The 14,441-nt window shown below is 40.9% G+C and overlaps 1 protein-coding gene across 2 annotated transcripts in view; it reads right to left on the bottom strand.

The window, feature by feature from the left end:
• ARID1A (AT-rich interaction domain 1A) overlaps nucleotides 1-14,441 on the bottom strand; it is a 35,509-nt gene that overhangs the window by 4,769 nt on the left and 16,299 nt on the right. Inside the window, exons 2-17 of one of the 2 annotated variants that reach the window (XM_075195779.1) lie at nucleotides 10,015-10,215; nucleotides 9,021-9,425; nucleotides 8,809-8,922; nucleotides 5,835-6,075; nucleotides 5,504-5,593; nucleotides 5,219-5,386; nucleotides 4,709-4,994; nucleotides 4,076-4,215; nucleotides 3,877-3,986; nucleotides 3,023-3,232; nucleotides 2,721-2,925; nucleotides 1,672-1,804; nucleotides 1,353-1,507; nucleotides 1,103-1,232; nucleotides 821-937; nucleotides 533-623 (exon numbers count right to left, since the gene is read on the bottom strand). In XM_075195779.1, the coding sequence (XP_075051880.1) occupies nucleotides 533-623; nucleotides 821-937; nucleotides 1,103-1,232; nucleotides 1,353-1,507; nucleotides 1,672-1,804; nucleotides 2,721-2,925; nucleotides 3,023-3,232; nucleotides 3,877-3,986; nucleotides 4,076-4,215; nucleotides 4,709-4,994; nucleotides 5,219-5,386; nucleotides 5,504-5,593; nucleotides 5,835-6,075; nucleotides 8,809-8,922; nucleotides 9,021-9,425; nucleotides 10,015-10,215 (2,796 nt within the window). Of the gene's footprint in view, nucleotides 1-532; nucleotides 624-820; nucleotides 938-1,102; nucleotides 1,239-1,352; nucleotides 1,508-1,671; nucleotides 1,805-2,720; nucleotides 2,926-3,022; nucleotides 3,233-3,876; nucleotides 3,987-4,075; nucleotides 4,216-4,708; nucleotides 4,995-5,218; nucleotides 5,387-5,503; nucleotides 5,594-5,834; nucleotides 6,076-8,808; nucleotides 8,923-9,020; nucleotides 9,426-10,014; nucleotides 10,216-14,441 lie in introns of both variants that reach the window. The other variant, XM_075195778.1, reaches the window with a different exon arrangement.

The following is a 14,441-nucleotide window of genomic DNA, read 5'->3' as shown; positions in this document are numbered from 1 at the left end:
TAAAATGAAAAATATATATCTATCTCTATCTCTATATACATACACACACACAGTAAATTGCTGTATGGGACTGAGGAGTGCAGTGTAATGACAAGAGCAGAAGATAGTAAGTGATGCTCACTGTGTCGGTGAGTGTTATATATGGTAGATGTTAAATAGCAAAGGAAAATACAAACAGGCAGCTGAAGCAAAGTAATACTGTGAAAGCGGTTTTATCACAAATTATAATGTGAACAAAGACTATATTAGAACAAGGTCCAGAAGAGAGTCAATTATTTCTGTATAGCCCACATAAAAAAGGATCCACCTGTCAAATTGATTTCAGACACCTTCTGGATTAGACAGCAATAACCAGAAATCTTTGTCCTTTACATTCTCAAATAGAAATATAAGCTAGAGAGAAGGTTTTGACTGAAACAGGATAGGGTACAACTCCAAAATAGAGAAGGGGATAGGCAATGCAAAAAAGCCACAAACTACACTAGAAACATTTACGAATTGCAGTTACCCAGTAGACACACAAATAGCTTACCTGTTGTTGATACATAGGATTCTGTTGACTTGGGTAGGGGCTACCTGATGATGTGCCTTGCGTGGGGTACTGATTACTATAGGAGTCATGCCTAAAGACGGGTGTGAAGAAAGAATACATTATATTCTGGAGGTCATAACTCAAGAATCAACTATGGTAAAAACTTGACAGTCCCCCCCTCCCTTTTCCAAAGTCCAGCTGTAGCCCTTAAAGCCAACAGGCATGCATTCAATCTGCAGAACAAATGCCAGCAACCTGCCCAGCTAGCAGTTTGACATTACTCCTCACCTCTGTTGTGGATAGCGCCCAGGTGAATACATGCCACTGTCGGTGTTGGAAGGCATCATATTCGGCTGAGTTCCTCCGCTTCCAATATTTCCTTCTGGACCAAGACCTGGCTCTGGCCTTAAATACAACCAGGGAAAGAAGTAAAAACTTAAAATGTGGCTTTTATTAAATGACTGACTACAGACATATTGGAGGGGTTGGGATGGGGGTGAGGACACAAAGAAACAAATATTTATTTTTAATTTATATAAAAACAAAAAGCATTATGAATAGGACACACACCTCACTCTGTCATAACCGCTGTAAGGATAATGGTGACGCTGTGCCATATTTGGCATAGCAGGACCTGCAGCCCGACTATAAGGATCTCCCATTGCCCCACTGGGTCCCTGACCAGGTGACATGAAAGGATCTGCTCCTTAAAGAGGATGGAAATAGAATGAAGTGTCTGATTATTGGCAACACAAATTAGCCTTCACCTGTTCTACTGTAAAAGATTAATGCCTATACATTACCAAACTTCAATACACACCTTTCCTCATGCCCCCATAGGGGTCCTTGTTTGTCTCATAGGGCATCCTACCCATCATGTCTGTCTGGTACCCAGGATTAGGGGTCATGGAGTTTCGTTTCTGATAAGATGGGTCTGAACCGTCATATGCATCCTGGAGACTCACCGAGTTATTCCTTTATCAAGAGTGAAGAGAAAACAAAAATACCAACATATGAGTTAAAGATTAATTTAGAAGCAGAGCTACTGGCATGGAGATATTAAAACATCTAATGTTTCAGGTGCAGCAAGATCATCTTTCTGACCACAAAATGGTAGCTGCAATTAAGACCAAGCTCACCTCATTCCTGCCATGGGGGGCATCTGGCTGTGCGGGGTGGATGCTGGGGTGGGGGGCTTCAGATCTCCTCCTTCTGCCATGGAGCTGCTTGTGGACTGAGGAGTCTGTGGTCCCTGCATGGAACCTGAGCCAGCTAGAGATACGAAGTTAGACGTTACGATCACACACACACACAATGTCCACCAGCCAATCATGTGGCAGCAACTCAATGCATGACAGCATGCAGACATGGCCAAGAGGTTCACTTGTTGTCTAGACCAGTGTTGGCTAACCTGTATCACTCCAGCTGTTGTGAAACTACAAGTCCCAGCATACCCTTCCAGCAATAAGCTGCTATATATTGGCAAATCATGCTGGGACTTGTAGTTTCACAACACCAAGAGTGTCACAGGTTAGCCAACACTGGTCTAGACCAAAACACCAGAAAGAGGGAGAAATGTGACCTAAGCAACTTTAACGTTGGAACGACTGTTTGTGCCAGACATGGTGGTTTGAGTAGCTTCGAAACAGCTGATCTCCTGGGATTCTCACAGATAACATTTTTGGTGTCTGTGCATTATTGTTTTAGTTTAATAAAAGTTTTTACAACGTTACAATGTTGCCACTATATATTTTTTTCTCTGAGTAGTGTGCAATCCATCAAGAGGAGTTGAATATATAAGATCCCCAAGTAGAGATAAATGATTTATCATGATTGTTGGTACACTTTTTACTGGTGTCATTGGAGCATCTGTTTGAGCCATTTCCTGTTGGAAGGTTTTCATCATTGTGAAGCATCATTTTTTAGATAGTTAAGATTTATTGAAAGAGAAGTTTGTGGTTCTGTGTTAATGTGTTGTACAGGTGATGTTTTGGGTGCAAAACTAATTTTCTTTTTTCTCCCCATTTGATTTGTCATTCTATATGGATATATGGAGCTGAGAAATATTGGAGAATCAGCTATAAGGTGTGCATCACTTTGTATGCAGTACGTATATTTGATATACTTCTAAAAGACTACAATTCAGTTAATACACTTGGAGGCACCTTTGACACACGCATTCCCTTACCCGGTGATGGTGGTTGGAGCTTTGCCTGTTTCTTTGCTTCTGCAGAGGCAAAGATATCTGGTGGTGGGTCTTCTCCCCTTTCAATTTTGCACTCAAATGCATACAGACACTGTATATACTGCTTCTTTAGTGAACTAGCTGCGCTGCTTGATGTACCCACATTTAAGTTTGTTGCAAGCTCTCTCCACTTCTTGTTCTTATTTACCTGTAAAGAAAATAGTTAACAGAGGTACTACACTAAACTACTTAAAACATAAGACACAGCCAAAGAAATGGCCAGGGGTCGACAAAGAATGGCTGACCTGGGTAAGTCCCCCAATATCCTTGACAGACATGTAGAGACGATACAAGTCTAGGGGCTTTCTGCCAACTGCTGGAAGGTTGGTCATGCCCATTGCTTTCTCTTCCGTGAATGACAGGTAACGATCCACCCACATTTTCCTTTCTGGTTCACCCCCTAATTCATAAAGTTTTGTTATCTTTTCATTTGTAGTGGTGGATGAGCTTGACTTCTGTGGATAGAAGTAAAAACAAGTTAGATAAAATAAATAAAATGATAGACTACATAGCTGCAAAACAGCCTAGCTAATCAGCCAGGAAAAGAACTCGCATTAAAAAGATCTGAGGGGGGTTGAAAGACACCACTTGCCCATAGATCTATTTTAACCCACTGTGATAGGACTTCCAGCAATTACTGTCAAACATTTAGTATAATTCAAAAAAAAAAGTGAGGGTCTTCGCACATTTGTGGGACCTGCCTAACATTAAAAAAAAAACACTACGAGATTGCTGGTGAAATCTTAGTGACCATCAAACACGTGCTTACAAACTTTAGCTTATTTTTGTTAAATGCTACAGCATGTTAATGTCCTATAACATAAGAGTTAAATATAAAAATAACAGCACACTTTAGATAGATTTTCCACTTCCCACATGGACTAAGCTCTCAACACATGGTGCTCCTACAAACATTAGATGTCACAAAATAAAAAAGGACATGTAGTGAAATAATTTAATTAAAACTAAACATAATGCAAGAAAAATGTATAAAATATGTTCACCAATAGTAAAATATCAAGTAATGGAGGCATTCCTTTGTGACTTTATTGTTGTATGGACTTAAATATTTTGGTCACTACCATCAATGTCAATGTACCTTTGATTTGGTCTCAGTTTTAGGAGTCCCATCAGCTTTGTTGTTCATTTTGGGAGTCGGTGTCAACTTAACATCAGAGAGTCCCATGAGTTCAGGGCTGCCAGCCATGCCTGACAAAATATATTTCCATCAGTACACAGTAAAGTATGTAGACAAAGTTAACATAATTTTAGAGCACTGATGAGCTGCAAGTATTCACCCGAGTTGTTGGCCATGTTGCCTCCCATATAGGGAGGTCCTTGTGTATTCATCATTGCTGCCATGCTGTTCATTCCTTGGCCATATGGAGGTCCTGAACCCATCATACCACCTTGGTTCATATTGGGGTATCCTGGAGACCTGCACACAACCATAAATAAGTTTTCTTTGCAGAAAGTGGACAGTAGATTCATTGCCTTGCAAAGGATGCAAACTGTTCAAGTAATAGGGTAACTTGTACAGAAAATATGGGAGACTTCTTACCCCTGCAGTGAACAGCACCTATCACCTAAGATTTATCACCTGAAGCCTGATAATAGCTCCAGCTTGAAAACACTAAATGTTCTGTCTTTATCTAGCTTGTTCACTTTTATTTAGAAGTCTAAAATACGCCACAAAGACCTCTGTCACTCAGCTCTATAAACATGATTGTAATGGCAATGCTTAACACCTTTTGTCTCCACTTAGGTCACAAAGCTGTATGTATCCAGGACATACTATGAAAACGAGGGAATTCTCAATATATTTCTTACTGGGAAAATACTTAAAACTAACTTTCAGTTCCATAGTGCTAAAAATATTAATTGATTGATACATTCTTGCTGTAAAAACAAGCATAATTTAAACCTTTTACCTGTTCTGTATGGAGTTAGCAGTGCCGTGCATGCCAGCGGCCTCTTGTGCTTTGCGATTCATACCAGCAGGAGGAGGACACATTCCAGTTCCAACTTGTGGTGGCATACTCCCCATGTTTGGGCCATATGGGCGGCTGCCCATTGCAGAGTGGCCCATACGCCCCCCATACTGTGGCATGCCTCCCTGCCCGTGCAGCTGCCCACCTGCGACAAGTGGGGTCATGCCACCCCCAGAATATCCTGCATTAGGCATCGTGTTGTAATTTGGCTGTCTGGGGTACCCGCCTGAGTAGAAGGGACAACAAGTAGACATATCTCTAAAAAACATACTTGCCACATGATTTAATAGTTTAATAATTAATTTCAGGGCTAGTCGCTCTCGGCAGTATTGTTATCATTTGGTTGAACTCCCAAAGAATTGGTTATGCTCACTACAGCCAATATATTTTTATCTGATGTAGATTTATCTAGTCAGGTTAATGTGGTTATTACATAAATGATGTACACACCTTGGGGACCATACTGTCCTCCCTGAGGTCCATAGCTCCCCATTGAGTTCTGCTGATAGGGTCCCATCCCAGCATGCATCTGTCCGCCAGACGACTGGCGTGGTGAAAGTGCTGGGCCAGGCTGTGGTGATCCATACTGAGGTATCTGCGCATTCCTCTGCATGTACCCTTTTGGAACAAAAGGGTAGTAAAGATTGTTAACATATAAGCTCCTGAGGTATTGTCCCATCTTTTCATATATAGATAATGTTATTCATATTTTTTTAAAGATACAACTACACTCACCTCTGTCCTGCCCAAGGCCAGCCTGGTTCATGGTAGGGTGAATCAATCCATCTGACTGCACACTAGGAGGGCGCGGTGGCATCTGTGTTCCTGAAAATATACAATTTTAAAATAAAAATTATATCCTTGAACTCACTAAGCAATTTCATAGTCCTGTACTGTATTCAGCCATAATCTAAATAAAGGAGCTCAGGAGTATGAGCAACTATCAATTATAAAGACAAATATTCTGCAATCATGTAAACCAGTGTGGGTGAGAGAGTCCTCATCATTTTCACAGTGCTATGTTTGCACCTGAATTTCTCTATTGACATATCAATCATGCACTGACCTGGAACAGATGTCGGGGAGAGAGGTCCAGAACGGGATGGGGCCACACTGGCTGGAGATCCTACAGGGGACGGCGAGGGCCCTCTGATTCCAGGCATGTGGGGTGAAGTATGAGGAGAGAAAGGCGACTGGGCGGGGTTACTCTGTTCTCCCTGACTGCTGGAGATCCCAGAAGTGCTGACACCTGGACTCAGTGCACCCTCTGCACCCATTGGGAGGTCATCAATGGAACCAGAGAGATCCTGGGGAGAAAGGGACATAACTTGGCAACCAGAATGCAATTATGGGAACATTTATTTAAGACTCTGGCCTTGACAGTTGAACACATAGCTGAAGGACTCTTGTTAAGCTGTGCAGCCAACTCCTCAATCCAAAACAGGAGATTTTATCTGTATGTTGCTTGATGTGAGATTACACATTCTATTTGGATAAGCCAAACATTGTGTGCGTGTGTGTGTGTGTGTGTGGTTTTTTTAAATACCACTTCTGACACACCTCTCAGGCAGATTAAAGGCCTTCCCAGCAACCCACAGTGGCCATAGAAGTAACAAAACTTTAGAAAGCCACCGTACAAGTAGGTAGAGGAACTAGGAGTTTCAAAACTCATAATGCCGCGAGGATGTGTGGCTTTTATTCACTGTTCCACAAAAGCCAGTATGTAAAGGGAGGCGTCTTAGTAATTTCTAACAGAATTCACATAAATTACTAAGAACCTTAAAACAGAATTTGCAATCCTTCACTGATCACCATAGCCATTGCTAGTGTCCGGTAATCAGTTTCTGGTGTGCACCATGGGCAGCACAGTGGCTTAGTAGTTAGCACTTTTGCCTCTCAGCCTTATGTGTGGAGTTTGTGCTTGGGGTTTCCTCTGGGTGCTCCCATTTCCTCCCACACCCCAAAAACATACTAGTAGGTTAATTGGATGCTATCAAATGGACTCTTGTCTCTGTGTGTTAGGGAATTTAGACTAAGCTCCAATGGGGCAGGGACTGATGTGAGTAACAAATATTCTCTGTACAGCGCTGCAGAATTAGTGGCGCCATATAAAGTGATGATTATAATCTAAATATGCAAACCATTACTACGAAAATATAGCTTGACAATAAGTGCAGCAAGTTGTTACTTTTGTAACAAATGGTTGCATTTCCAAACATTACACTGTAAAGAAGTCCTTAAGTATTGCAATCATTTGAAATGTTCTTGTATTACAATATATTTCTTTATCCATCTATTTAATGCTGGTCACTATGTAGGGAAGATAGAGTAACTGAAGCAAAAATTGCTATTGTTACAAATTTCTTGTAATCCTGTATTGTCAGTACAGTAAATATATAGTGTGTGCATGTTATAAGAGGCAGCACAGTCAGAATGAATCAAAACATTGTCAATATATGCAGTGAATGTACTCTAGCTGCCAGTGGCACATATCACAAAATGGCAACTTCTCAATCCAATATATTACAACATATATGGTTCAAGTCCTGTATTTTCTCTTAGTAGAGATGGTGGTGCTGTCAAAACACTACTTCATCTTGTTAGTTTACTTAAAAGGCGCAATATTTCTCTATTTAAGAGTACAAACCACAAAAAATAGCAGATAGATATTTTATATGCGCAATATTCACTCCCCCTTCTTCAGACACAAGATTTGTTCTTGTGTCTGATGAATGGGAAGAAATCTCCCAAAAGATTTTGCACTTGGTAATGCCCAATTTGAGATAAAATTTAGGTCCGATTAGTATATAAAAATGATCTGCTGTTTGTGAATTATAGACAAAAAAAAAAAAAAAAAAAAAAAAAAAAAGAAGGATGGGAGCATGTCAATTCAGCAATTCATTTGAAAGACAAACTGTACCAAGGCAGCTAACCCACAAATGGATGAGGCATAGCATACATGCACAGGGTACACAACAATGTGTGTAAAATGCTAGCCCTAGAGACCTGTGGGTGCAGAACATTAGCTTGTTAGTCCCTGACATGGTAAAGGAGACATACCTGCAGGTTACAGCTCAACCCTATAGAGCACAGTGCATAGCAGAGAAGATTAAAAAAAATATCTGTACTTCATAACAGCCTCACCTTTTAGGATATGGTACAAAGGAAAAAAAACAACATGGTCTTCACATTTAGGTGCGCCCCACCCAAAGGCTGAGAGTAAGTTCCAAAAGAAATGCTCAGATGAAGAAGCCTCAACACCCTTCTCTTACCTATGAGGCTCATAAATCACTCCAGCTCAACCATGAAGAGGAAGGAAGGAGTCCATTGCCACAGACAGACACCTTTATACCTCCAAGACCAGATGGGTAAGGGAAGTATAAATCCTCTGCCTCCTGTACCCAACTACTGCTGAAATCACAAGCTAAATAAAGGCACAGAAGAAATACCCCTCAGGGCCGAGAGACTGGGCATGGAGGGGAGTGCCCCTGTCCAAACCAGCTTACAGCAAAGCTAAACTGGAAGCACGGTGGCTAAGTGATTAGCACTTCTGCCTCACAGCGCTGGGGTCATAAGTTCAATATCCGACCATGGCCTTATCTGGGAGGAGTTTGTATGTTCTCCCTGTGTTTGCGTGGGTTTCCTCCGGGTGCTCCGGTTTCCTCCCACTCTCCAAAAAACATACTAGTAGGTTAATTGGCTGCTAACAAATTGACGTGTGTGTGTGTGTATGTTAGGGAATTAGACTAAGCTCCAATGGGGCAGGGACTGATGTGAATGAGTTCTCTGTACAGCGCTGCGGAATCAGTGGCGCTATATAAATAAATGGTGATGATGATGATGATGAATCCTGAGGCATGCTTTCTACCTATTTCTTGTTTTGTTCTGACCCCACTGAACACACCTACAGGCAGACAGACATTTTGCACCAACAGATTGGGTAAGGCATGCACAACGTTAAAAAAAAAAAAACAAAAAAAAAAAAACAAAAAAAAAAAACAGAAAATAGATTGCTTTATACTGGAAAGTGCTTAACTCACTGGAAGGCTAGAGGGCCGTGGCTGCATCCCCAAGCTAAGATCATCCTGTCCTTTGCTGGAACCCAAAGAGGGAGTAGATGAGGCCTGGGATGTAAATGAATCCTGAGAGAGCTCCTGGCGAGTTAAATGCATTGGAAAACAGGTAAGTACAGAGAATTGAAAAATCATGGATTTATCAAGCCCATACAGACAAAAACCCTACACCCTCATACCTGTGGTGGTGGGAAGCGTTGCTGAGAGTAGGTACTCCCTTGCTGTGTCCCCGATGCTGAATAGGATGACCCTTGCTGTTGTGAAGTGGGATACTGAGGAGCTTGCTGGGTGTATGGTGACTGGCTCTGTGAACTGGTGGGGGGGCCCTGTTGCTGCTGTGTGTAAGGTGAAGGAGATGGCGACTGCTGCTGTTGGGTGAAGGTGGGTTGCACAGGCTGGCTGGGAGGAGGCTGAGAAGAGGAAGGCTGTTGGGTGTAAGACTGAGGAGCTGGCTGTTGCTGAGAATATTGGGTTTGTGGTGGTGTTGTTTGCTGCTGCGAAGGGTGGAGGCTCTGCTGGTTGTAGTATGGAGACTGGCTCTGCTGAGAGTAGGATCCAGGGCCTTGTTGCGCATATGAAGTGATCTGGAAAAAAAAAGAAAAAAAAAGCTAAACAAGCTAGAAATAAAATTCATTTTCATCTTTTCTATGACACTACAGTACCATCAGAAAATTAACGCAAAGCATTTAAACCCAAACAATCAAAACCATTTGAAACGTTACACAAGACGCGCAAAATCATACATGAGCCATATAAGTTGGATATAAGGGGATGCAGTCTGTCCCTGCTATGCTCGTCTGAGCACGTGCAATGAAGCCTTGTTTCAGCTTTGCTGTGCTTGCACCAAGATAGTGGGTGCACATAGTGCATAATTATGGCCGTTGCATAGAATGCAACTCCTCAAATCCAGGCCCCATAGCTGCACCCCCTACAATAGTAGTAGTTCTGCCACTGCCAAAGATAACTATACAAGTGATTAAAAGTGATGCAAGCAAACATTGCCCATTAACAAGGCAGTCTGTGTCAAGGGATTTACTGTGTAAAGAACTCTTGACATTGTAGGGGGAGGGGAAGAAAAAAAAAAAATCCAAGCAGCCACATTTAAAAATCGCCTACATCATACAATTTTTTTTCAGGTTTAGTCCCACATTTAGGGTAGGAGATACTATATACCTGTTGTCCATACTGCATACTCATTGCCCCTTGAGGTCGACCCTGCATGGTTATTGGGTATCTCTGAGGAGTCTGTGAAGAGTAAGGCTGCACTGGGTACCCAGAATGTCCTTGCTGAGGTCCCGGCTGCTGGCTGTATGGATTACTGGAGCCATATGGTTGGGGTCTCATTTTCCCCATTTGATCCATGGGGCTGGCAGGCTGTCAAGACAAGACCATGATCATTTTCAGATTTGCCATGCATTTGAACTAAAACCACTACAACTTCTAAAACAGTTTAAGTACACCACGTCAAAGTACATGTTAGATAGCGACAAACAAATATAGCTGCATATTATTTTGTCAACACACAATTATGACAGTGTTTCCTGTCATTTGGCAACTTTCCCAAGCAAGTGTTTTGTTTTTTTGTAGTACTCAAGCGTCCAGCTTTAACTCCTTCTCCATGCAATCCCATTTTATTCTCTGCTTTCTAAGAAACTTCAGTGTGGTACTCAAGCCGACTGCTGCAGTTTACTATAGCACTGTTCTATGTTGTGGAGGTTTATGTAGGGTGTCTACATGCATGGCCCGTGTTCCCACAGTAATTAACCTGCTTATTACCTCTGGGACTACTCTGATGAAGACTGGCAGTAACAGCTATTTATAACTGGAAGGGCAAACAGCCGAAGTGTAACAGGTCCCAGCTGTACATCCATCTGAAGTGCAGCCAAGAGCCGGCTGTCTGGTGTTGTGAGCTGGCAGGCAATGAATGACAGGATCTGTGCTCAGGGACACGAGGTAGGAGGGGGGCTCTGTTACTAAAACTCATTTACCCTTACGAACTAGCCACACCCTACCCAAAAAAAGAAAGACAGAGATTTAGATGTACACACACACACACACACACATATTATATATATATACATATATATATATATATACATACACACACACACTCTGGCCTTGACAGTTGAACACATGGCTAATTTGCATTACTGCCATGTATATGAGTGTGGAAGATAAATCGCAAGGAACATGCGAGACCACAAAAATATAAAAGGTTATTTACATACAATAGGGGAAAAAAAAAGTCCATTAACCTAAATTACCATAGAAACTAACCACTTCATCACTGGATGACTTCTCTCATACATGACCAGAAAATTTTCACATGTTGGCAAACTTTTTTTTTTTGTAGTACACAAGTGCAGCTATTCTACCCCTTTTCATGACTTCTTCTTGGGAGCATTAAGAAATATTTATCTTTATTGCATAGATGTTATTTGTGGGGGGGGGGGGGAAGGGTCTAGTAACCAACAACACTTCTTGTAGAAAAGAAACCTAAGTGCTACTCCAAAAAATTATCCGAAAACGTAATAAACATTGTCCACAGTGTAGGGTACAAAATATGAGACATTGTTACAGGGTCTACTTTAGGGTGGAAGAGAAAACAAAAATCAAAACACAAATATTTAGAGACTAACATTTGTGAGGTCTTGGGCTGATTATTCTACCTGAAGTTTTTGTACAAGTGCTTTACACTTGTATATAATCAATATTGTTTTATCATGTACTAGAGGGGCTTGAGGGAAGGAACTTTTTTCTTACTACGGGAGAACCCTTAGAGTGAGGAGGGTATAGTGTAGCCCCAAAGACCTAGCACTGATATTATGTCATGTAGAGCAAAGAGAAACTTAAATGTAAGCTGCGATTAGCTCTACATAATTATCCTTAAACATTGGGGTCAAAATACATGCTTTTGCAAGCATACAGGGCCAGTAAAAGCACAAACTGGTATGGAACCCACTGGTTCAAATTACCTTATATCCACTAGCATTTACAGTTTGAGTGTGTGCGTTGAGGTGCTTCCGGAAGCCGCATTTATTGTGTACATTACAAGTGAATTGCATAGGACTCAATGAATAGTCCTCCAACTTCGCGAGCACAAGCTCCAATTACTGTAGCATGCAGCATCACTAGCATTTCCAATTGGGTAGCCAGCCTAACATGAATGAAGTTGGTGTCCGACAACCTCTCTACACTGAATACAGAAGTGCTCAGACACGTGTTTGAGGGGGCATGATGTGCATAGATTGCCTAGGGTGTTCAGTGAACAGTGTAACCAATCACTGACACCATTACTGCTTGGCCTTTCAGGCTTATATGCTAACCTCGGTACAGCGGAAGCTCAAAGTGGTTAAAAGGTTTTTATGCTGTATATTCCTAAAAAAGTATATGAAAAAAAAAAAAAAGTAGGATAAGTGTTTCATGGGCTCATTTTCACCATTATGTTCTAAAATATTCATACTGCATGTAAAATTTTTGAAGACTAGCTGTTATGGGTTAATGTACACTACCAGTTCAATACATTTTATTGGCGAAAGGCACAACAAATAAAAAAAAAAACGATCTGAAAATACATCACTAACATCTAAAAGCACATTAGGTTCCTGTGTTTTATCCGCATTGCCAGCACATATATGAAGGAGACCTTAATAGTACATTTCCCTTGTTTAATATGCATATAAAAACAAAACTGTTACACGCAATGAATGCATGGAAATTGTAGTTTTCCCTAACACGCATTTGAACATTATACGGCATATTCAATTAGGTCCCGGGATCGCAGTAACGCGTCAGGGAGCGAAGGTAATCCACGGCACAGCAATAACTAATAAAATTTGTGTTATTGTGGTACCATATTACCTTTGTAATGAGCACTCTCCGCTCGTTACAGAGATTTCGGAACCTAATTTAATTTAAATATGCTCAAAAGTCATGTATAAATACTTCCATTAAGTACATAGCCAATGGTATTTTTGAATATATTTTTATATCACAATAGTTGATTTCATCCTAAAGATACAATTAAAACTTTGCCTATTATATTGATAGATACTAGCTTTTTAATTTCCATTTTTTTTTCCAATTCTCCCATAAAAGACATGTCACAGGTATTAGAAATAAGTAGAAACAAGCCAAGCAAGACAGGTGTGTAGCTTAAGGAGCGACAGTTGTTGGATTGTAAAGATTTCTAAAAACCTATGGTAAAAGTGTGCGTGGAGGGGGTTCTCTGCGCTAGATGCGCACCATTACCATGCTAATGGATGCGCAGTTACCACAGTCATTTCAACGCTGATTTTTTTTGCTTGCAGCTCCCTGAGCCATGAGCAGATATCAGTGTTACACAAAGAAAAAAAGTGAGGATGAATGTGATGTATAGCAGTGGTGCTCGGTTTTTCTTTTAGCTGGGCTAAATGTGTCATTGTTTGGGGACAACGAAATAAGTGGGTTCCAGTAGCACAGGATTGGTCAGGCAATATGATACTTCAGGAGCTGTACATCACCCTTCATCACATTGAGAAGTAAAAATAAAGATATATCTCAAAAAAAGATCTTTAATATCAGCACACGTTTTAATACAAGACAAATGTTACGAGCTATAACCACTGTGGAGTTAGGGGCCACAGGTGAAGGGCCAGAGGACCATCTGTTGACCATTACTGCGCTAGAATAAATTGCATAATGAAAAATTAGGTGAGCTCCAAAACAGGTTATTGCACCCCATTTGACCAAACCCAAAGATCAAAATCTCTATTGACCAGAGTGCTTTGATTTCCAAGTATCAATACTGCTGAATACACAGTATGTAGTAGACAGACTACAGACAGATGCAATTAGCTTAAAATGTGTAATAGAGCCAGGAAGGCAAATGTTAGGTTAATGAGCGAGTTGAGCTGCATATGTAAGTTTGAGGAAATAAAAGCGCAATTCCACTTAACTGGAGCCGTGCATGGAAGGAGGAGAGACAGCAAGACACTAGGGTACACAGCAGTTACAGATTTCCACAATATATTTCATGGCATAACACTTTACAGCTGCACAAGAAACAGAAAACACACCAACTATCATAGTCCTAGAGTCAGTGAATAGTTTACAGAAGTGCAAATATGCATGATGGAACAGTGGATATTATTGCTTTCATGCAGTGCTAGGCTATGGATTCTATTTGTGTGATATGTTGCTCCTATATAATAAATATAAAGTTCAAATGAGAAAGGCAATTCGTGATTGAATGTTACAGTATTGCATAGTTACACCTCATTCATAAACAAGATCAACTATCTATACTCTGATGGTCTTGTGTGGAGGTGCCTGCATTTATATTTCTGGTAGTTTTGTTTATTTCAAATAAGGTTGTACTGTTGAGCCTATAATCCCCTGTTGTGCCAGGCCCCAGCTAATTGGAGCAGATCTCTAAGGTTTCCCCTTCAACCCTAGGAAACAAAGGCAGCATTAAAGCAGAAGGGACTAAAATACTACGCACCCTCACTGAAAATTGCCGGTGTTTGATGTAAAGCGTGAAAATCAAGATTAAAAAAATAAATAAAAAAAGTCAGATCTTTTTCACCTTTAATGCACAACCCTAATTACTTTGTGGAAAC

The sequence above is a fragment of the Mixophyes fleayi genome, chromosome 2, assembly GCF_038048845.1.
Source record: "Mixophyes fleayi isolate aMixFle1 chromosome 2, aMixFle1.hap1, whole genome shotgun sequence".
NCBI lineage: Eukaryota > Metazoa > Chordata > Amphibia > Anura > Limnodynastidae > Mixophyes > Mixophyes fleayi.
The sequence above is the reverse complement of the archived record's forward strand: the minus strand, read 5'-3'. Positions and strand labels throughout refer to the sequence as shown.